Genomic DNA, 24,747 nt, shown 5'->3' with positions numbered 1-24,747 from the left:
CCGTGGCCCGTAGGTCAGTTTATTCATTTTCTGCATTATGGTTTGGCCTTTAATGTTTTCTCATAGCAAACAGTTCCTTGAAGATGTCACAGTCCTTGGCTGCCGTTGAGCTGCTGTCATTGTTTAATTGGTAACCTTGTAATTCGTGTGCTCTGATGTTTTTACTTGACTGATGTTGTTTAAAGTGTTAGTGCTTTAAAACTGCCTCTCAGCATGAAAGGTGTTTTGACATGAATATATTAATAGCTCCAAATTAAGATTCTGTGACACCCTCTTATCCTTAATACAGCAACCCTAACACTTTCTGCAGTATGAATGCTAATTAAGAGAAATAGAGACAGGTGGATTTTATGGGCACCTTAAAATAACTTTTAAAATGAAGTTGGACTAAATTAAATGGTCCACTGGTGGAACATGTTGCTAGTGCTTCCAATGCCAAAATGGGTTGGATTCTCAATATATAAAGAATCTCCAAGGCACTCGAATGATATAGAAAAAGTTCAAAAGCCTTTATTTTTACATGGCTTAATCTTTTAAAAACAGGTGACAAATACATCTACGCGTTTTGGCTTACAAGCCTTCGTCAGGGTGTAACCAGTGTTCGAATTGAAGGGGGTCTGGGGGGGTCCCGGACCTGCTATAAGCCTCGAAGGACCCCCCATAAACCACAAAAATATTAATTAGGGGGGTCCCCTGGTTTTTATTCAAATTAAAATACTACATGAATTTAAAGTTCTCATGTTGCGCTGTCACAAAGCGATAGGCTGCTGTCTGTTATTTGTCCCAATTTCGCTAAAAACTCATTCAAATGATTTCTGTCTGAAATAAATATAAACTCGCAAGTGCGCCTCCTGCTGTTTTCTGGAGGAATTGACAGATGAGTTATGTTTCTGCGTGTCATGTGGATTCACCTCAGTGACGGTAAGAATGTTTAGTAATCTTTAGGGTTAGGGTTTTTTTTTTCTTCTTAAACTATTATTTCATAACAGTGGCGAGGTTACACACTCAAACTGACAGCTGGTCCAGCAAGTCAAAAGAAACACAAAATATTTTATTGGGAAAGCAGAAGAAATCACGCATAAATGATAATAAATGATACTCTCTTTAATACTAATCACTCAAATAGGCATCTTTTAGAAATAAATAACTATTTATAGAAAGCTTATTTTTTGCATGTGTGGTTTTAAACCTTGCAAATGTTAACATGCAAGCGATTTTAAACAATTTGAGCGCAAGATGTTAAAGTGAGCTGTTGTGTGTTTGCACAGGCAATGACGCGCACACATACTCAAATGAACGCACACTAATAAGCGGAGCACGGAGACGCGCGATTCTAAAGCATGCAAACACAAAATTATTTTGAAATACAACAGTCTTGGAACCTATTCTCATAAAAACATTCAGTTATGTTTTAAAGTGAGTGCAAACAGTTCAGAAAGAAGTCAACTCTTTGTGTTGGTCTGAAAGTAGCAGTTCTTATCTGCTTATGTTTGTATCATTCATATTAATTAAACAACAGAAAACAAAGGAAAATAACTTCTGTATCTTTAAAAAGATTAATTATATTTAATTTATATAATAAAGAAGACAGTGTTAATGTTTATTTGATTCTATTTATGTACCTTAATACTACTGTTAGATCTTACTTTATTTGTAACTTTGTTCTTTTCTATTTTTATATGCTCATCATTTCTTAATTTGTTCTTATTTTATTTTCCCATCCCCAGTTTTGCTGATCCGAAAATTATTCGATCTATGATTTTAAAACGCAATGAAATCCATTTAACCAATACTATATAGTAACATTATGTAATTTGAGAGTAGGCATTTAGGTCCACCCTATTTCACCCCATTTCTGTTTAAAATTTCTGGCCTTGCAGTGTTTCACACTAATTTGAGGGGTAAAAACATTTAGGTTTTGAGTTAAGGGTAATTTGGGGTTTCTTTGATTAAAACCAGGATCAGATGATTGTTGATCCTGGATCACATCTTACTTTGTCAAATCACAGCGACCTTATAATGAGGGGGGTGGGGCTTGGCCAGGGGGTGGGGCTTAGGTAGGGGACCCCCCATAAGCTTTGACATAATTCGAACACTGGGTGTAACAGGGTGTTCCCGTGCAGCACTTCTTTTGCATTCTTTGCTTTGCTTTTTTGATTTGACTGATAATGACAAAAATATACAAAATACACTTTTTTTTTTCTTCCAAATGTTTGAAACTAATTTCATGATTTGTTTTTGAAACAAAATATAAAATATGTCATTTTTAAAAATTTTAATTAACTCCAAGATGTACGGAGCCCCTAAGGGGACATGGAGCAAAAATTAAATAAAGTTTAGTGTCATGTGCTCACGCGAAACTTTCATGTGCTCATGTGAAACTTTCATGTGCTCAGGCGAAACTTTCATGTGCTCACGCAAAACCTTCATGTGCAGAATTCTTTTTTTTACTTTAGTTTAAAAGCACGCGAAACTAAACTTTAAAAAACTCCAATGTCACCAATGGCTCGGTAAAGATGTCATCAGGTTTATACCAAAATTGCAAAAAAAGCATGACACATTATTATTATTGTACGTTTTACAAGTTTCCCAGTCACAACCCTTTCAATATGGAAATGTGGAAATGGATCTGTACTTACTGCCTGACTACTCGGATTTTGATCCAGGGCGATAAGCTAATGATGAGCACATCAAACTGCCCGACGCTGTCAGAAATGCTTAAGCTTTATCTGTTCATTTGACAAGGCCAAGTGAACGACTGCCAGACAAAAAATAATAATGTAAATGGCAATTCCATGGTTTCTGAATAACACTAGGGCTATTTAGGATTTGATTGTTTCATATAATCTCTAGTAAACCCAATAAGTGTATTTAACTCTTTCCCTGCCATTGATGAGTTATCTTATCAATTAAGAGAGAACATTTGCATATAAAACTTGTATTTTTATGTTAATCTGCAATTATCCAAGATTATCCACTAAATGGCGCAAATTATGAAAAAACTGAAGCCAAAACGTTATTTACTAATTTTAAACTCTGTGTATGTTTTGATAACGTTCTGAATCTGATCTCTTAAGCCCGGGGTACACTTCATGATTATTGGTTGTCCCAGATAAAATATTGCCATCGTGAAACAATCGTCGCAATAGGCTTTATGCCCAGCTGCACTACTTTCTGAACTTCAGCCAGCTCCTTGTTTCCTGTCTGCCATTATTGGACAAACTGATTAATCCAGGTGTGCCTGACCTCAGTAGTCGCAACAACAATAATCAGACACTCCTGGATTAATCAGTTTGTCCAATAATGGCAGACAGGAAACAAGGAGCTGGCTAAAAACTCAGGAAGTAGTGCAGCTGGGCATAAAGCCTATTTCTGTGATCATGGCTCTTCATCTGTGTTCCTATGTCGTATAATGAGAGAGGTTCAAAGACGGCTGTTTTTCCCGGTGTTGCGTCCAAAGATAGCCTACGATAGCCTACGATTTCCAGAAATTCAGCATGATCACCGCACAGTGTGTTTGCTGCTACAACCTGCGCGCTGGTATTTCTTTACCACGAGCGCATGCTGATGACGTTGCACTAACGTGTGACGCAGCCGCCGAAGCTTCCGTGTGATCATCGTAAAGTCTACATGTCTGTTGTACCTGAGTTTAACGATCCATGTCGCACAGTGCGATAAGGTAATGATCTTATACAGTAAGAGGGCAAAAATCCTGCAGTGTATTCTGGGCTTAACAAAACTCCTTCACAAAAATGCAAGTATTTCATCTTTTTGCTAAAAATTTTTATTTAAACAAATTAGCGTCGCACACCTGAAGTCAATAGAAAGGTGCGTAGGATAAGACGACAAAAAGTCTCAAAATATACAAAGAACAATTCCCGCACACTATCTGCTTGCTGAAAAAATGTATTTAATGAAAATTGCGTTGCAACGTTCGATCAACTGATCTTCATCAGCCTGATAGTGAAATGTATACAGTAGTAACCACATACAGTATATTTCCAAAAATCCTATGCATAATTAATTGTCCCACTATTTAATAAGTCAACTTATAACAATTCATTTATATAAAGTAAGAGATCTGTGATGCTATCATACACCTATTTCTAATGGATGAAGCCTTGGCCTGGAAAAGAGGTCGTCATGCGGTCCCTAACCTTCACTGGGTGTTTCGACCCTTAACCAGTTGGTGGGTCAGAAGCGACTGGACAGGTCTCATCCCCTCTCCTCCAAGCCTCCAGCTTGTGTCCTCTCTGTTATACCAAAGCCAACAGGAGTCTCTCTCTGCCGCTTCTTCCAGCCTACAAATGGCTGCTTTCCTTAAGTGGCCCCTCAGTCCAACTTTTCTCAATAGATTCCACACAAATTGAGCTGGAAATCCTCAACATCTGACTTTCACTGTCATCAGCCAACATGTCCACCCCTTGTCCTTGCAGTCTTGGACAAGTTGCTGGTATTTGGCTCTTGCTTCCTCCCACCCCTCCTCCCACGGCACTGTCAACTCCATCAGGATGATCTTCCTTCGCTCTGGAAACCACATGATGATATCATGCCTAAGAGCTGTAGACAGTACTGCCTCGGGAAAGTGGAGTTTGTTCCCAAGATTAACCTTCATTTTCTATCCGTGGGCTGACTGCTTGGCCGTGAACGACAGGTCTTTGGCTGTGTTCAGCAATGGTCTTACTTTGCCTGGTTGTTTCTTCCTCTTTTCTTGCTCCAAGATGTCTGCGAGCACTGCCAACACCCTGTCATGGGGCCACCTGTATCTCCCCTGTGTCAATGCGGTCTTACTCCCTGACAGAATGTGCGCCATTACTGTATTCCTCTCCCGCTACATAACCTCCACAGTGGGTCCTCCCTCCTCCCCCACCTGTGCAAATTGACAGGGGTTGGTAAGGTGCCATACACAATGGGCCCTATTTTAACGATCTAAGCGCATTGTCTAAAGCGCACAGCGCAACGTCTAATTGGGCGTGTCCGAATCCACTTTTGCAAATTTAACGACGGGAAAAATGGTTTGTGCGCCGAGCGCATGGCCGAAAAGGTTGGTCCTTTTTTTTTAATGAGTAACGGGAGTATTTTGGGCGTAACGTGCAATAAACCAATGAGAGTCTCAGCTCTCAAACCCTTTAAAAGCCAGTTGCGCTGGCACTATGTTTAATCCCTATTTAGATGACGGACTTTGTAAACTGAAAAACTAAGCGGAGGAAGAAGACCCCCATTTTAAGATTAATGTTAAATTATTGTGTTGTTTTAAACTTGTATTGGAATTGTCACTTGTATTGGAAGTAAAAAAGCTGGCTTTTAATTGCTTTAAATGTATGGCTATCCAATATCATCAAAAATAATTTCTGGAAGAAAAGGTTTATTTGTAACAAACAGGAGATAAAGAATTTACAAACTGCTCTCCACACGTTTCAGCACCTGCACTGCGTAAGTTTTAAGCTTACTTAAAAATGTTTCTCATCTCACCATATCCACAGGTACAGAGTCATCATATACAATAAATCAGTGAGGTAGCATTTAAAAAAAACACATTTTAAAACAGATGCATTTGTTTAAAGCAAAGCATTTATTTACTTACCAGGCTGCAGGTGAAGCAGCTCTTTGTGCCTTCTAACGTCTCATAATTAGTCCTCATTTATGTCCAAGAGACTCAATAATAATCGTTTACATTAAATCCTTTAATCTTTCATATTTAAAAGCGTTTTTGTGCTGCTGCGCATTCATGTATGTGATAAGCAAACCCGCGTTGTCGTCCCGTTTATAGGCACATATTACTAATGCGCTCTTTAAATAACAAAAAACATATTGCGCCATTGACTTTAGACTTTAGACAAGGTTTTTGTTGGTCAATGGCGTAGTCTATTTTAGTTGCCTCAAAATAGCAAAGCTCCAACAATGCGCCTGAACACCCCTCATTTTCAGACCAGAATGCCCATGGGCGCAAAAGGGGGCGCAAATGCATTTGTTATTTAAACAACGTGGCGCTAAACGTGAAAATGATAATTGCGCAGGGTGGAAACTAGCAAAAGACACTTGCGTTGCGCATTGCGCTGCATTGCGCCGGGTATAAGATAGAGCCCTATGTCAGTTCGAACCCAGTTTTCCCATTGCAGTTTACAAAACAACTATAAATTCTACATGCTGCCGTGGTAAATGTGATTAAGTGTAAAATGTACATGGCGACTTTATAGGTTATTGCAAGCTTTTGGTTATTCTTATATTCATATTCTGAAAGCATGCAGTATTTTCTTATAAATGAAACAGTTCTTGAACATGATTGTAATGTTGCACCTCATGTTTTTTTATCTTTTAGATCTCATGCATGCACCCAGACTGTGTCATGCAGCTAGAGAAAGAGAAGTGCATGGAAAGAATGGCAATGGATGATCCTAACAGTGAACCTGAATTAGGTAAGAATCACATTTAATGAACACTGTCCCGAGCCCTGTATCCATGGGTGCTCAGTACAGGTGTCTTTTAATAGCGTCTTTCACACAGTAATTCTAGTAAATTACCATGAATTTACCAGAATGAATTTACCAGTAAATACAAAAATGTGCTGTTCACACATGCAGTGACGTCCTGTCTTTTTACCAGTAAGACATCATTCACACATTAGTATCAAAATACCGGTAAACTCGGAGAGAAAGCAGAAGTTACCTGTGGCGCGCGGCCGCGAGCTCCGTGTCGTATTTGTACAAAATGGCGGGTTATGACTTAATATCGTCGGTCCGTATTTTGTTGTTTTTACATCTGTGGCAAATGGTCGCGAAGTTGCTCGTGACCAAACAACATTGCATTAGGCGGCGTCAAACGGAACCTGTGTTTGCACATTAGGCTTCACCGAGGGTGTGCTAAGGACGTCGGCAATTTGGCAAATATATGGTAAGCTGTTTTAAACAACTTTGAAGAAATGTGGATGTTAACTTCAGTTGTGCTCGACTTTTAAGCAGCATGGGTGTGGAAACTAACGTAAACAGTGCGGTGGTAAACGCATCATCTGTTTAAAAACGTTCTGATTGGCCCGATCTGTCAGCGCGGTCTGACGTCGTTCATTCTAAATGCCGGTAATCCTATATTTTTCGTTCACACATAGCGCTTACCGGTAAATAACTGGTAATCTTACAACCTGTCTTACTGGTAAATTGGGAGCACTGATTTACCGGAAAGGTTCTGTTCACACATGACATGTTAACTGCAATTTACCACTAAATTACCAGTAAAGACTGTATGTGTGAAAGGGACTAATGTCTCAGCTTGTCCCAACTTCACGTCACAACACCACTGACTGAACGTCTCATGCATAAAGCACACAAAATTTGAGTTGAGTTAGAATATGACTGGTTGGTTTCTACATGATTTCTAAGATATGCTGGGACAACTACTTTAGGTTTTAAAGGCGCAAAACTTGACAATATAAATAGGTTGCTTTACATGACAGTCATACATCCTCTTGGGTGGTCCTTTGCAAATTGAAGCTGCTACTGAGTCCAGACCTTCTGCCAAATCTATATGTGTTTGTGTGAAATAGTTTTTATTTTAGTTTAGTTTGGGGTCATATTTGTTCCCTAAAGTTGTTTTAATCCACTGCTGGGTCAAATATAAACATTTTCTGTATATAGATAAAGAAAATCTATATAATGTAAGACATTTCAAAGCTACAGTATTGTAAAAGGAAGCAACAGAAAGGTTTACATGAAACTGTTTTACTCAGCTAAAATTATTATCTATTCTGATATTCACTGACAGTATATGAGACTTTGAAAATGAACATATAACCTGTGATATGTAAAGAGGAGTTTTATTTAGATTTTGGATTTTACCAAGCTCAGAGTGATCTGAAATAAATTAGAAAATGAAAATAAAGTCTTTTTTCCTTACTTAATCCTTAAGACACTGTGATGCTTAGCTGGAAGTGGGAGGAAAGTCACAAGAGCTTAGATTTTGACATTGCTTCTGCATTGCCTGCATGAGGATTGATCATAATCCTTTGGACAGTAACATTCACCACCAGTAATGAAATGTTGACAGTTTAATATGACAAGGAGCTGTCCATATAGCGAGCAGGCCAATGCATTTACATAAAATAGAAACAGCCCACAGAGGGATGCAAAGGGATGCTGAAACACAGCTGCATCATTTTAAAATGTCCGACTTGAAATTGTAACTCTATTGCTTAACTCAATGTTTTTATTTTGAAAGAACATAATTCAGTCAATAGCTCAAAACAATACATTTGCTATGTTGTCCTGTTTATTTATTTATTTAATCTTAATTCAACAAAAAAAATTTTTTATATAGGCAGAATATTTCTAGTTGCCAGCATGCTTTCTTGGGACTAAATAATGAGAGTAAATGTAGAAATAAAGTGCATTTGCTTAGGTTTGCTAAGTTACTTTTGAATGTTGCTATAAGTAATGCTTGAAGGCATTATATTGCATAACTTTATGATCAGAATTAAATTCTGCCCTTGATTTAATTAGGCTAAAAGTTAGCTAAAAGTTAACCAAAGAGTGATTTAAACAAATAGTTTTTATTTGTAAATTTTCTTGGGTTTTCTTAATTAAGATGGCGTGCACACCAAAGCTTTTTTACGCGGCTGAAAACGCCTGGCAAACAGCTTTATTTCAGCCCACTGAGCGTTTTGGTTGCTGTGATACTTCTGCTTTGTTTATCAGACGTTGTACGATGCGCCGGTTGGTTGTTGTGATATGTGTCCCGCCCCTCCTCCACTGTGATTGGACGGCTGTGTGAGAGCCGACATTGACGAGCTGAGCTTTTTACCCAAAGTTAGCGGGCGTGCACAACAGAGCTTTTACGCCCGCGGCCGGCGCATGTTTTCAATTGTTTCCAATGGAAGCTCAACGTTTTTCAAATAAGCCAGCAGCTAGCGAATTTTTCCGTACTGAAAGCCGGCGCTCTGCGGTTTTCCCATGCTCAGCTCTGAGCGCCAACAGTTGAAAGAGATTCACTTTGGGTGAAAAGCTCCACTCGTCAATCTCACACGCCCACCCAATCAAAGTGGAGGAGGGGCGGGACAAGTATCACAACAACCAACCAGCTCACAGCTCATGTATCACAGCTACCAAAGTGCTGAGGAAAGCCGGCACTCAGGTAAAAAAACAGCTGGCCTTCGGGGTCCTCCAGTCGTTTTCAGCCACGTTTAAAAGTTTTGGTGTGCACAACCCCTTAAATATTTTTCAACTCTCGGTGCTCATCGCTAAGTGTGGAAAAAACGGCTTTCAGTGCTTACCAGAATTCGTCATCAAAGTGCTATACGGTTCATGTTTAAAAAAGCAATAAGATAGCCTATTCGTTAGTCCGTTAAGTGGGATTGCTTTCAGACATAAACCGAACTGCTCCAGAGTCCGTTTGCAATCGGACCGAGATCACCTCGTACAGGCGGTCTCGGATAAATTGTTTCAGTGTGGATCCAAGCACGATTGCCGTGTTCACATATGCCTAAACGAACCAAGGGAGTAAATGTACCGAGTTTTGAAACAAAGGCTCAGGTCTGAAAATGCAGCTTTTGGTTGATTGTGACATATAGGCCTCATACACACTGAAATCTTTTGGGAGTGACAACCACATTTAAATGCGGGAGTGAATCCCCTAAATGTTCGTTTCATGTCTGTATGTAACAAGACTCACTCCCGAAAATGTGATGATTGAGACAGAGATAGCCATAGCAACGTTCTGCCGTCTCGCATGCTTATCACTCACAGCTTTGACCAAAATAATTGAAAAGTGTTATGTTTTGCAATAAACCTCCGTCTTGGCATTGTGTATTGTACGCATTTGTGAGGCTGCTCCACAGCGCGCTGTTTTGCAGTGTTGCCAGGTCCTCGTCTTTTTTGTACTATGGCTTTTGGCTCATGAAGCGATCAAGTTTTTGGTGTTATTAAAGTGTGAAGATGCCGGTACCAATATTTTGATCTTTGGGGTAAAGCATTTGGATTTATTTCGGTTTATTATTAGATTTTTCTTGTTTGCTGTTTTTTCGTGCAAGATCTGGCAACACTATTCACACTATTCTGCACCGCAAATACAAAAGACATTTTCCCCTTCTAGGCATTTATTTTTTTAGAAGAGAGATCTGTCATGTCCATGGCGTCGCACGTTTAAATACTTTATATTTTCTGTAAATGTTGTTGTCACTACCTGCATTTTGCAGGACTTAATTCGGTTGTATAATGCGGTTGTCAGTCTTGTAAATTACTGAACTGTGTTTGTACAAAACAGGATTAAGCATTAAAAAGTGAAGTGACAACTGAATTAATATGCAGTGTGTATCGGACCATAGTATATCTGAAACATTCTAGAGTAAAATGACGAACAGCCCTGCCTTTTATCTAATTACGCATCTGTGTCCAATTTACACAAGTACTTAAAGCTGCGTTTAGGAGCAAAATCATTATGTGTGTGTGTGTGTGTGTGTGTGTGTGTGTGTGTGTGTGTGTGCGTGTGTTACAGTGTATTCCAGGAAAAGAATTCGTTTTTAAATCCATGTTTCAAAGAATTTTACTTATTTTTTTGTTTCTTTGTGTTTACATAGATAATGTAGATATGGAGTTTATTGCTAGAATTAATACAGTATTAAGAATCTTGACTGTAGAATCTTTATGCAGTGCTTGTTTGTATAGTAATGTCTCGGTTGTTATTTGCATTAAAGCATTTTATGCTGTTCTGGTGCTGTGTATAATACTGTCCCCACAAAGAAAGGAAGACTGATGTTAACCTTGTATTAAGAGGTTGCTCTTTTAGAATTATTAGGGATCTCACTTGTCTCATGCATGTATCAACTTTCTCTTAAATGATCTAAAATTCCTTAGGAAAGACAGGAGGCACAAATGAGAACATTGTTAACACTAACTAAGAAGATTGTATCCAATAACACTCATTCTAGTGATAATTCACAGGCTTTTGTTATTACAGATGTGCTGCATTAACTCAGACCACCAAGAAACAAATGTCAACTCTATGTCACTTAAATTTATGCACTGTATATCAGGGGAAGTTCTAGGATTTCATTCTTAGGGGAGTTTAGCCCTCAGTGATGATGTGAAAAGAGCATTGTGATTAATAAATTGGGACCGGTATGATTATATCAATTAGTATAAATACATTCATATAAATATATTACTGACCCATACAGTTTAAGTAAAAAAAAAAACAATTACACAATTGTAGTAATGGTGACCAAAACTCTTAAACAGCGATACAGTTATAAAAGTTATTTATTTATTAATATTTATTTTTGTAAATCTTGAATTATATACTGTATATGTATAGTCAAAGTTTACTTTAGGGACAGGGCCAGCTGGGGGCCCTACGCAGGGATAAGTTTGGGGCCCTGCCTTGCAGTGAATAATGGAGTTTTGCCACCGCAAACCAGCAACTGTATACAATCTAACCCTTACACATTTCATCTATACCTTTTTTAACATGATTGCCTACAATTATTTTTCTGCTTATAAAAGTACAATAAGCATTTTTTTAGATCTATTAATGTCTGAATGCCGATGTACATTTTAAAACAGGAAAACATTCTTTACTAAAATTGATCACAAAACCATTTTGCTTTTTAATAAGTGTCTATCCAGACAAAGATTTTTAGTTTTTTTTCTTTCCCAGAACCAGTGTAGGTCCTGTAACATTACCTTAAGGGGTGTCCTTGAATAAGGATTTACATATTCGGAACAAAATTGTCATATGTTTCTATATAGTCAACTGATAGTCGAAACATCTACACCGTGTTCCACATTATTATGCACCTGTCATTTTTGTAATTTTTTCCAATACAGTCAGTATGTTTACACATTTTATTTTACCCTTAACAGTTATATGACACTGTGGATGTTATTACTACAAAATTATTTTCAAATAAATTATTTTCGCAATAAAACTTCTGAAAAATATATTTGATAGTTTGATAGACTTACTAATTTTAAGGTGGCTAAGACGACAGACAGGGTGGCTGAAGCCCTTCTAAAAAGGGTCTAGAACCGCCCCTCCTGTATATTATCTGATGTGCACACTTGGACAATTTATTAGGAGTTCTGTGTGTGACCATGCTCCCATAATGCAAAAGGAATGCCACATTAGACCTCTTCTGTTTTGGTCAAATCTTTGCAAGAAAGTAAACATTTTAAGCTTACTCCATGAGCTGATGAAAACACTTCAGAGAGATGTTCTTCTGGCCATGTAAATCAAGATCTGCGCAATATCCTCCAGACATGAACTTGCCCTTAATCCTTGATAAGATAAGATGCTTCGGCATTACATGCTAAGTTCGGTGTAAAATCATTTTCATCCAAATAAAACAGATAAAGGGATGAATAATTTATGATGTTCATACATACACGCATATACAAACACGATCAAAGCACATAGAGATTTTTGCCTTTTTTATGCCAAAAGTCATAAATACATAACGTTTTCACTCACAAGCAAATCTGGCTACTAAATTTTTAAGTTACCGGCCATTCAGAACTTCTACGAGCCAAAGAAAGAGAAAGAAAATAGCCAGATTAACTATTTCACATCTTTATTTATAAACATTTATTTATTATTTATTACACAATCTGAACTGCATATTATTCAAACAAAATTCTTTCATCCAGCCATCTCCTTCCCTCCTTCTTGGCCTTTTCACCAAAACTGTTGTAAGCAAATTAACACACTACAATAAACATCAAATAAAACAGCAAATGGTTTCCATTACTTATATATTTACATTGTTTTTGTCTATATATATATATATATATATATATATATATATATATATATATATATATATATATATATATTATATGAAATACATGTGAAAAATATATAGGGCCCTATCTTGCACCCAGCGCAATTGACTTTGTCAGTGACGCATGTATCATTCGTATTTTGCAACGGAGCACAGCGGGTTTATCCCTCCACAGACGCACGTCGACAAACTAGGGAATGAACTTGCGTTCCCTGGGCGGTTCAGCGCAAAAAAAGGGGCGTGTTCCGGCGCAAACCATCCCTGATGCTATTTTGCCGTTTCAAAAATCAATTGCGCCACTGACCAGAAAAAAAAGTTTAGGGCTCTATTTTAACGATCTGAAACGCAAGTGCGAAGCGCAACGCGCAAGTGAGTTTGTGGGCGGATCTTGGGCGCTGTTGCTATTTTCCCGGCGTGAGAAAAAACTCTTGCGCCGAGCGCAAATCAATAAGAGGTTGGTCTGAAGTAGGTTCATTATTCATAGGTGTGGTTTGGGCGTAACGTCAAATAAACCAATCAGAACGCTATCCAACATTCCCTTTAAACGCAAGGGCGCAAGTTCCATGGCGGGTTGCTATTATTATGACGGATTTACCAGGGGTACGCCAGGAGCGGTTTACAATTGAGGAGACCCACGTCAAAGACAGAGAAGTTGTTTTGTATGGGGATAGGAGAAACCCGACCAAATCAGCGTAGGTTAAACAGGCGTGAGAGGAAATAGCCACAATTGTCTCATCAGCTGGCATCCCCATCATTGCGCCAGCATAAATCGGGCACGCCGTGTAACGGGAGGTGGATCTGCCTCTACACAGACGCCGGCAGAGGACATCGCTGCGTCCACGCTCACCGCTGAAAGGGTTTGGGGGCTTTGAAATCGGACCCAAGAAACGCAAGCAAGGTCCAACCCCAAAGTACTCTTACAAATCAAGTTCATATACATTAAGGTTTCTTATGAAAACATTTTAATTATTATTTACATAAAATAAACGTAAAACAGCCACACAACAAACTTATGAAAATATTTTAATCGTTATTTGCATGAGAATAAATAAAAACTATCACCACAATGCTCACCACTATGACTCCCCTTATCTCGTGTATTAATATTTTTAAGTGTAACAATTTATGATTTGCAAAAATAACTGTTGCATCTGTGTAGATTAGATAAGCAAAGTGTATGCGCGTTGTGCACGCTATACATTATGGTCAAGCATGCGCCCTTAAAATAGCATAATGAACAACGCGCAACGCGCCACTGACTTTAAACTTTTTTTTTCTGGTCAGTGGCGCAATTGTTTTTTGAAACTGCAAAATAGCATCAGGGATGGTTTGCGCCAGAACACGCCTCTTTTTTTGCGCTGAACCGCCCAGGGAGCGCAAGTTCATTCCCTAGTTTGCCGACGTGCTTCTGTGGAGGGAAAAACCCGCTGTGCGCCGGCGCAAAATACGAATGATACATGCGTCACTGACAAAGTAAATTGCGCTGGGTGCAAGATAGGGCCCTTAAAGTCAGTGGCGCGTTGCGCGTTGTTCATTATGCTATTTTAAGGGCGCATGCTTGACCGTATAGCTTGCACAACGCGCATACACTTTGCATCTAATCTACACAGATGCAACAGTTATTTTTGCAAATCATAAATTGTTACACTAAAAAATATTTATACACGAGATAAGGGGAATCATAGTGGTGAGCATTGTGGTGATAGTTTTTATTTATTGTGTGGCTGCGTTAAAAAATTCTCATGCAAATAACGATTAAAATATTTTCATAAGTTTGTTGTGTGGCTGTATTACGTTTATTTTATGTAAATAATAATTAAAATGTTTTCATAAGAAACCTTAATGTATATGAACTTGATTTGTTAGTCTACTTTGGGGTTGGACCTTGCGTTTCTTGGGTCCGATTTCAAAGCCCCCAAACCCTTTCAGCGGTGAGGGTGGACGCAGCGATGTCCTCTGCTGGCGTCAGGTCCTGAGGCAGATCCACCTCCCGTTACACGGCGTGCCTGATTTATGCTGGCAAGCTTGGGATTCCCCCGTACAAGGACGTCGGTCTCCTCGGCTGTGAACCGCTCCTGGCGTGCGCCTGGTAAATCCGTCATAATAATAGCAACCCGCCATGGAACTTGCGCCCTTGCGTTTAAAGGGAATGTTGGATAGCGTTCTGATTGGTTTATTTGACGTTACGCCCAAACCACACCTATGAATAATGAACCTACTTCAGACCAACCCCTTATTGATTTGCGCCCGGCGCAAGAGTTATTTCTTACGCCGGGAAAATAGCAACAGCGCCCAAGATCCGCCCACAAACTCACTTGCGCGTTGCGCTTCGCACTTGCGTTTCAGATCGTTAAAATAGAGCCCATGGATTTTTAGTTTTAGTTATGGATTGTTTTTATTGAGCTCTCCATCAATTTCCTGATAAGAACAGATAAAGAACTACTTCTGTCACTTGTCATCTGTACTGATTTCCACTGTATCACTGTATGTGTCAAGTAGCACACCTAAATATATCTTAAATTAGGCTGTTCAATTCTCAGGTGCCGTAAATACCCCAAAATAAACAGGTTCAGAGACAGAATCTTACAATCACAGAACTCCCACCACAAAAAGACATCACATAACAGCAGTGTTGAGGTCCCAAGCCCAACACAATTCTGGGTGGACAGCACATTCACAGTTCATTTACTGACCGAGTCTGCCTGTGAGAGGCAGTCTTTTATTAAAGCATAATAGTATATACATGATGAGTATGTACAGTATACTTTTATACACTTATTGTATGGGTTTTTTAGAGATGAACCCTCTGGGGTCTGAGGGTGTTTTGGGGCCCTGGAGAAGTTGTGACACACTCTTACATTTGGTCATTTTTCAGTGGCTTAAACATAAATGGCTAAAATTACATAGCACTGTATTCAGCACAACCTGTGCTACAATAATATGCGAGTAACATGTTTGTATTTCTAAGTTTGGAAGATGCTAAAATAAGGCCTGGGAACACATACTAAACATTTGTTAGATGTGTAGCAAAAAGATTTAATACAAATATTTTACCTACTCATCCACATTACAACAATTTATATATTTGTATTTATAACAATACAATTTTTACTTTTGTAAGACTTTTGGTTGTTTAAAGCCAATAAACAAGGGAGTGTCCATGGATGTTTTTGTGATCTACATGAGGAGATAAAGACACAACCACTTTAATGTATTGGATGTCTTTTTATTTCCTCAGTCTGCAGATGGATGTGGGACAATCTCACCTGTTGGCAGCCGGCAAGAATTGGTCAGGTTGTCTGGATGCCCTGCCCTGATTTATTTGACTTCATGAGCCAAGAAAACGATGGTGAGTACTGTTTTGTTGTGCTTGTCAAGCCAAGCATACATATACAAATTTCACATTTTAACAAAATAACAACATGAGGGTTTTCATTGGTGAACTATCCATTTAAAATCGTTTAGATGCCTTTATAATGGTATGCGGCACTGATAGTTACCATCCACAGCGTTTCTGAAACTAAATTTCTACCTCTTACCCTAAAACATGAGCTTTTATGTTTTTATTGTGAAAGTAACTCTTTGACGATTTTTTATTGTTTGCCTTTCTTAGTAGACTTTGGAAAGGTGAGTCGTAACTGCACAGAATACGGCTGGTCAGACATGTTACCTCACTATGTTGACGTTTGCCTTTTTAATGACAATGGAACAAACCCAGTAAGTATCTCTAACATTTGTCCTTCTATTAATTGAATTTTTCATCACAATCCCTGACTAAAAAGTATACAGTGAACTGTACAGTACACTGTAAAAATATTTGACTGCCTAATATTTTTTAAGTACAACCAGATTGGCTTAAAGAAAATGCTATATGTTATAACTTGTAATAACTTTTTTTCAGTTATTGTAAACTATTGTGATCTGCATATTGCCATATGCACATGTCCAATATTTCAATAAATCAAATATGTTGTGCAGCTATAAAAAGATACACATACATTTAACAAATTGAATAATTAACAATCATGCTCTGTATATTTTCTCTCTTTGTTGAGCAGGATATCTACTATGTGTCAGTAAAGGCTCTGTATACTGTGGGCTACAGTACGTCACTGGTGTCTCTCACCACTGCCATGGTCATTCTCTGCAGGTTCAGGTGAGAGTTTAGCTCCGGTTAACCTGATAGTTGTGAAAGATTTCATAAACCATTATTATACCCTTAAAGGGACACTCCCCTTTTTTGAAAATATGCTCTATATTATAAAAATATTTTCCAGCTCCCCTAGAGTTAAACATAAAATTTGTATTGTTTTGGAATCCATTCAGCCGACCTCCGGGTTTGGCGGTACCACTTGTAGCATAGCCTTAGCATAATTCATTGAATCTGATTAGACCATTAGCATCGCGCTAAAAAAACTCAAAGAGTTTTGATATATTTTTGCTTTTTAAAACTTGACTTTTTCTGTAGTTACATTGTGTACTAAGACCGATGTAAAATTTAACTTTGCTGCAATACCATAGCTGGAGGGGCAATGATATTACTCAGTGCCTGAAAATAGTCCCCTGCTATTGAAAGTAACCAAGGGGACTACTTTCAGGCACTGCGTAATATCCTTGCCTATGCTGCAGCCATGGTACGGCAGAAAAGTCCTTGATTATTACATCAGAATGAGAGTGTAGTTCCTAGCCATATTGGCCTAGAAAATCACAACTTTTAATTTTCCGTCAGTCTTACTACACGCTGTAACTACAGAAGAGTCAAGTTTTGAATAGGAAAAATATTGAAACTCTTTGGTTATTTTTTTGAGAGCGTCTAATCCGATTAAATGAATTATGCTAAGCTATGCTAAAAGTGGTACCACCAGACCTGGAGATCGGTTAAATGGATTCCAAAGGGATAAAAATAAAATGTTTAACTATAGGGAAGCTGGAAAATAAGCATATTTTCAAAAAAGTGGAGTGTCCCTTTAAAGTCCCCATGAAATCAAAATGAAACTTTTTTCTTTATAGCATTAATATGTTGAGCTTAACGGTATATATACGCTGGTATGGTCCAAAACACTGAAGAAATGCACATCCAGAAGATATAAACATTCAAAGTGTACTGCGCTAAAAAAATCTAGAATTTTGATGACATCATTCTACACTTTAGCTTCCTGTCCAATCAAATGCTCTTTAGATGCTAAAGCGTCCTGCCCCCATCATTGTGCGGAACCTCCGCCTAAAATGACAAGCGCATGAAAAGAGATGTTTGCTATACATTTACTAGTTGTTATGTGTGCAGCTTTGCTGGACTGTGCTAAAAATATCTACTAACACAACTTTCATGACGTAAAATCACTAAATGCCTTCCTTCAGCTGAAAAACGTAGTCCCTGACTGACTACAGCAACAGAATGTTTCATATATGTTAACATGCTGCACAGTGATACACAGAAACGATGGGTGCAGCGGTCATAGCTGTGTTTTATCGGGGAAAAAATCAGAATAAAGGACAATAACGAACCGTTTTATTCATGTAAATGTTTTATATCATTTGTAACAATGATTCATTTTTATTGGCTTTACCTCCAGGAAACTACATTGCACCAGAAATTTTATTCATATGAACCTGTTTGTATCCTTCATCCTGAGGGCAATCTCAGTCTTTATTAAAGACGGTATTTTATATGCAGAGGAGGACAGCAACCATTGCTTCATGCACACCGTGAGTCACAACACCTACACACACACATACACAGTCCGTCATGGTGACGGACCCATTAACATTCCGGCTCGCCCATGTCATTGCTTTGTGAAAGGAATTGGTTTCAGACTGACACATCTGTGTAGCTGTTATGTGCTTTCATTTGCTTCAGATAATGAGGTCTCTGTAGTCACCCGCAGCTCCTTTTGGCTTGGCCAACACATTTAATGTGCTTTGAATGTTATACTGTATGATTCTCCAGTGAGTTGTCTTTTTAGGTCATGGTATATTTAATGTAGTTAAGCTTGTAGGACAATTCCTGGGTTGTCAAAATCACAAAGACAAGGTTTGTTCTTTTTCCTGCAGATGGAGTGCAAGGCGGTGATGGTATTTTTCCATTGTTGCGTTTTGTCAAACTACTTTTGGCTGTTTATAGAGGGCCTGTACCTTTTCACTCTACTTGTTGAGACATTCTTTCCTGAGAAAAGATACTTCTACTGGTACACCATTATTGGATGGGGTGAGGCATAACATTTGCCAACAGACATACACACACATATATTATTTCTGTATGAAAAACTGAAATTACTCCCACATTTTCTCACTCAGGTACTCCAGCGATTTGTGTGACAGTCTGGGCTGTCCTTAGAGCTCATTTTGATAACATTGGGTAAATAAATGATTTATTCATATAATCTTTAAATACTATATTAGTAGTTAAAGGGATAGTTCGGCTAAAAATGATAATAAACCCATGATTTACTCACCCCCAAGCTGCCAGTTAATCAGATGTAATGGGGTCCACTCATTCAAGTCCAAAAAATGGGCATCCATCCTTCACAAAAGAAATCCAAACGGCTCCACGCTGATAAACAAAGGCCTTCTGAGGGTTTGTTGTAGAAATATCCATATTTAAAATTTTATAAACTTAAATAATGAGCTTCCGGTAGCGCCACCATCTTAGACTCCTCTGTATTCAGGAGAGAGTATCAGCGTAGTGTACGCACTTTTCTTAGTGACGTATGACAAATTCGGTGCGAGGGGGCACAGAGCAGCGGCACAGAATCCCCCATAAACAGCGTACGCTTTCATCTTAAATGCGGACGTGACCAAAATGGCCGCATTACCAGCTAGTTTTTTTCGTTTATAAAGTTTTAAATATGGATATTTTGGAGTCATTTGGATTTACTTTATGAAGGAAGGAGTGGACCCCGTAACTTTAAATTTAATTAAATGAAAGATCTAAAACATTTTCTAAAATAACTGAAAATGTGTTCGTCTAAAATGCATCTCGAATGGCTTGGGGGTGAGTAAATAATCGGTTTAATATCATTTTTGGCCAAACTATCCCTTTAATATTATTTCTAAACAAACCATTATAACAGGTCAGACTAAGGACAAATGACTTTGTGTGCAGGTGTTGGGACATTAATGACAATGCTGCCATCTGGTGGGTTATCAAGGGTCCTGTTCTTGCCTCTATCATGGTATGTTATAAAACATTGACTATACTGTACAACACAATTAAAGATATCGCATTTAAACTTTTATTTAACTGTGCAGCTTTATATAAATTAAGCTTTCTTTCTTTTTTATGCACATTCAGATTAATTTTCTACTCTTCATTGGCATCATTATAATCCTGGTGCAAAAGCTTCAATCTCCAGATGTTGGAGGGAATGAATCCAGCATTTATCTGTTAGTCTTATATATAACTTTGATTTATGAATTGTTTTTTATTTATATTCATTTTTAAATAAACATCAGTATATTCATGTGAATTCACTGATGTGATTGACAGGCGTCTGGCCCGTTCCACACTTCTCCTCATTCCCCTGTTTGGAATCCATTATACTGTGTTTGCTTTTACACCAGAAGATGTCAGCAAGAGAGAAAGACTTGTGTTTGAACTTGGTCTTGGCTCATTTCAGGTAAAAGCCTCGCTTTTCCTTTAAAAAGGTCAAGTAGTCGCATACAACAGAACTTAAGATGTTTATTTTTAGTTTTCATGTTATAATGTTTTAAATTAAAAAAATATATTTTAAAAAATATATCTATATTATAATATAGTATATATTGTTTCACGTCGTCTTTCTACACAAATATGTTTTTAGCTTTGCAGCAGTGCAAAACTGTTAAATGCACTACAGTAATACATTTTCATTTAATTGATCTGTTTTGCTAGGTTTGCATATCTACTAATACAGTACTTTTCATGCTTTTCATTTTGTTCTCATCCTCTGGTCTCTTTAGGGTTTTGTAGTAGCTGTCCTTTACTGCTTTCTTAATGGAGAGGTAAGTGTTTCTTTGTCGATAAATAAAAACAATTGTCCTAAAATGTCCTATTTTTAACACTAGATCCAAGATAGAAATTTTAGCTCAGTGTCACTCCCTGTCTTTTTAGGCAAGTCGGTAACACTTTACTTGAAGGGGTGTGCATAAGACTGACATGATATCTTCATAATCATGGCATGACACGTGTCATGAACATGAAGACGTTTTATAACAGCATCATGAATATTTTTCTTAACCTCAACTACAGTGATACAAATTGAACTTATTCATTAAAATGTCAATAATTGTTAATACTGTGTCAAATAATTTGATATGCCTTAACAAAATGCAACACACGTCAAAAGATTATACTTAACTTTATGTTTGTGCAAAACTGACAACTAACAGAACTTGTTCTTCCTCGCACTGAGCCTTCTGAAATTTTCTGACATAGAAGAAAAAGCTAACAAAATATTTAATTAATTTAATTAATTAATTTAATGTAATTTACTGTTTTTGCAGTGATATGGACCCAACACTGCAACGTTTTAATTTAATTTTAGGAGAATCAGTCTCCAAATGCAATAAAATATAATTTTATGAATTTTAATTATTATTATTATTATTGGATGATTGATTTTATTTCTCAAACACATGGAAAACTGAAAAAAACCATTATGAACTGATGAATATTTATGACGTTTTTGACAGAGGATTAACAACACTTAATGACATTTTAATGACAAATTATATTTGTATCACTGGTAAAAGTGGTCAGTTATGTTGTCTTGGTAATGTCAAGTTGTCATGAAAAGTTATGATGTATTGGTTAATGTCAATCTCAAACAATGTCATTTTTGCATTAAAAATGTCACATTTGAACAAATGACACTTCATAACAGTTGTTATAAACGTGCGTACAATCTCCTTCATGTTTATGAGACGTGTCATGTCATGATTATAAAGGTGTCATGGCAGTGTTATGAACACCCCTTTAAGTGTTACCAGAAAGGCTTGTTATTCATAGTAAATAAGTCTAGAAACTGGAGACTACAGTATGTGTCCAATTTCATTATCACTTCAATATAAAGAAATACAGTAGTAGACCGACCTGGTTTCATTCAGCAGCCTTCTGGCAAAATTCAGAAATCGTTTTTAAGTTTAGAGGTTTAATGAGTGTAAGGGAGGTGTTTTTTATTGAAAACAAATATATATTGTTACTTTAAAAATATCTAAATAAATATTTTTACAATTGCAAAAGTGCAGTATATGTAAATACAATAGTATTTATTGAATACTATTGTATTTACATATACTGCACTATTGCAATTGTAAAAAATATTTATTTAGATATTTTTAAAGTAACAATAATACTGATTACAAAAGATACAAGTTTTTTTTTTCTTACTGCAGTACTCATTACACTTGCCAAATATCTAATTTATTAACAATACTGATTTTAAAATGAAGATTGTTCATAATGAGTACAGAAAGAGACCCAAAGATATCAATCTATAAAATCCAATCAGATTATAACCCTCTGACATCTCTCTCTAAAGGTGCAGTCAGAAATCAAACGGAAATGGCGCAGCTGGACGGTGAACCGCTACTTCGCCGTGGATATGAAGCACAGGCATCCGTCCCTGGCCAGCAGTGGTGTGAACGGAGGCACCCAGCTCTCCATCCTCAGCAAAAGCAGCTCACAAATTCGCATGTCCAGCCTGCAGGCTGAAACTCCGGCCACATGAGAGCTCAGAAGACCGCACACCGTTCAGAAGTGCAGACTGAATACCAAACTCCTCAAAACTGCATCTGTATAATAATCTACAACAAAATCCAAGCAAGGTGTCCTCCTTTTTGGGGTTTGTATTGTATTGGATAAAGGTGTAATGAACATTGATGGTCTGTAGAGGGCAGGCTTTGCTATGGAAATCTAAGGAGCTCACAATCACTAATCTATTGTGTGCCAAACAATGATGGATACTTTTGCTATGAACTGAGTTGATCTAAAAGGATTGGAAACTAAGGCCACAGGCTGTGTACTATAGAAATTGATGAATCCATTGAAAGCCAATGTTTTTAGTGATGATCGGGTAATGAAGAACAAGGTGGATGTCTTTGTACATACCAACAGTGAATCTGTTTCACTTTCTCTATTTTGTGAAACTTGTGTTTATGCTCAATAAGACACTTTTTTTTCTGAGGATACAGCTGAAGAAGATATAAAGAGAGTTACATCTGGTGTTGTGGTAAAGGGACACGTGCCACGAAAAGGTTTTTGAAGGAGGACGAACCACAATTTTCCCACAGGAGTTAATCAGTCCCTAAATTCCGACTCTTGATACACAGACTCAAGTCAAAGTCATGTAAATATCCTCAAGTCTAAAGAAAAAATGATAGATGCCATGAATTCTTTTTGGTGATTTGTTCTTTACTGGTATATCTGAATGGATGTTTTTTTGGGAGCAGTACAGTGCACATGGTCATGTGACCTTTTTTCAGCTTCAGACACAGCCTAAAAGTGAAGCTTAAACCTCAATCTGAACATTTCAGTCTGGGGCGTCAGACCGGGGGTAAAACCAGTACTGATTACCAGGGCCCCAAAGGAAGAGAGGGCATTGAAAAGTCTGGAATATATTATGGGGAATGGGGGCCCATCAGGACTGCCTATGCATAGGGCCCAAGATCTTGTACAACGCCCCCGATTTCAGTCGAAGAGCTGAAACTTTTATACTTTACTCTGGTTGGTTAGATGAGATTTTTCTTCCGTGGAACCTGATGACCTCATGTGTTACATCACTTGATTTCATAAGAGGACTCCTCATTTCATTTTTAATGTGGTTTAGATGTGCTTCTAGTTTTTGAAACAGCCGCTATTACAGAAAATGTCAATTAAAGTATGGCAATGCAACAACAGACATGCCACTAGATTTGGCATATTTACTTATATAATTGGTTAAAATGGGTTTGTTATAAGACATCTATTTCCGCAACAAACAGTGATTATTGGGTCTTTTACAGTGAATTTAGAGAAAGAAAATAAATATGAATTTAAAATAAATAAATAATTATGAATCTTTACAATAAATGACCAAAACCACTGAATAATTTCATCGACTAAGCAAATTTTGTAAAACTTTTTTAAAGGAAAATTTTCAGACTAATTTTCTAATACTATTTGACGTTTTGCTCATTTTGTAATTTGATGAAATAAATATTACTAGTAAGATACCACAGATAGCACATTTACAAATAGAGCACTAAAGATTCCAAAGAGTTTTTTGTTTTTGACCCCTACGAGACAGCACCTGCCGTACTAGTTTGCAGAGGATTAAAAGTCTTTGCAACTGATGTCACTAAACTGAAAATATTCTCATGTTTTTTTTCAAAGTGCCTGTTTTTGCAAAGAGACATTTGTTTTTATTTTAAAGTAATGCTACAACATATATAAAACTGCATCCCTGTGTGAAAGTGCTTTAATTTTTACGCTTATAAAACAAGAGTTCATCAAAGCCAACAAGACAAAAAGGCATTCATTGTCAGTAATGTTAAAAAAAAATGGCAAATGCTTTGTGTTAATTGATGAACTCCAATAATAAAGGGAATGTAGGTTATTTGCTTAAATATAATGTAAGTTTTAATGAAAATTATTATGAGACAACCCATCCTCACCCCATGTCGTCAATATTTGACGACACTTGACCATTCGTCAATATGTGACGGGGAGGGTATACCTTTCGCGTACTTTTTTGATGAACTGGGGACTTCAATACTATTACGTCCGTTGCATTCTCTTTCCTATTTTCTTACCATTTTCGCGTCGGTTTAGGGTTAGATTTACATAATGACATCCCTACCCAAACCTAACTCTAACCCCAACGCCAGGTGACAACTGTTTCTAACCCCAACGCCAGGTGACAACTGTTTAATTTCGCGTACACTGTTTAATTTCGCGTACACTGTTTAATTTTGCGTAATCTAACCCTAAACCGACGCGAAAATGGTAAGAAAATAGGAAAGAGAAT

General features: G+C 37.5%; 1 protein-coding gene across 4 annotated transcripts in view; it reads left to right on the top strand.

The window, feature by feature from the left end:
• Nucleotides 1-24,733, top strand: part of adcyap1r1b (adenylate cyclase activating polypeptide 1b (pituitary) receptor type I) — a 36,843-nt gene extending 12,110 nt beyond the window's left edge. Inside the window, exons 3-14 of one of the 4 annotated variants that reach the window (XM_065298687.2) lie at nucleotides 6,320-6,416; nucleotides 16,002-16,112; nucleotides 16,380-16,480; nucleotides 16,819-16,919; nucleotides 18,337-18,469; nucleotides 18,815-18,968; nucleotides 19,058-19,118; nucleotides 19,866-19,935; nucleotides 20,055-20,146; nucleotides 20,250-20,379; nucleotides 20,702-20,743; nucleotides 22,282-24,733. In XM_065298687.2, coding sequence (XP_065154759.1) covers nucleotides 6,320-6,416; nucleotides 16,002-16,112; nucleotides 16,380-16,480; nucleotides 16,819-16,919; nucleotides 18,337-18,469; nucleotides 18,815-18,968; nucleotides 19,058-19,118; nucleotides 19,866-19,935; nucleotides 20,055-20,146; nucleotides 20,250-20,379; nucleotides 20,702-20,743; nucleotides 22,282-22,470 — 1,281 coding nt within the window. In that variant the 3' untranslated portion in view covers nucleotides 22,471-24,733. Of the gene's footprint in view, nucleotides 1-6,319; nucleotides 6,417-16,001; nucleotides 16,113-16,376; nucleotides 16,481-16,818; nucleotides 16,920-18,336; nucleotides 18,470-18,814; nucleotides 18,969-19,057; nucleotides 19,119-19,865; nucleotides 19,936-20,054; nucleotides 20,147-20,249; nucleotides 20,380-20,701; nucleotides 20,744-22,281 lie in introns of all 4 variants that reach the window. The other 3 variants (XM_065298670.2, XM_065298696.2, XM_065298679.2) reach the window with 3 other exon arrangements.
• Nucleotides 24,734-24,747: the final 14 nt, after the last annotated feature.

Source organism: Paramisgurnus dabryanus, chromosome 7, assembly GCF_030506205.2.
Source record: "Paramisgurnus dabryanus chromosome 7, PD_genome_1.1, whole genome shotgun sequence".
NCBI lineage: Eukaryota > Metazoa > Chordata > Actinopteri > Cypriniformes > Cobitidae > Paramisgurnus > Paramisgurnus dabryanus.
The sequence above is the reverse complement of the archived record's forward strand: the minus strand, read 5'-3'. Positions and strand labels throughout refer to the sequence as shown.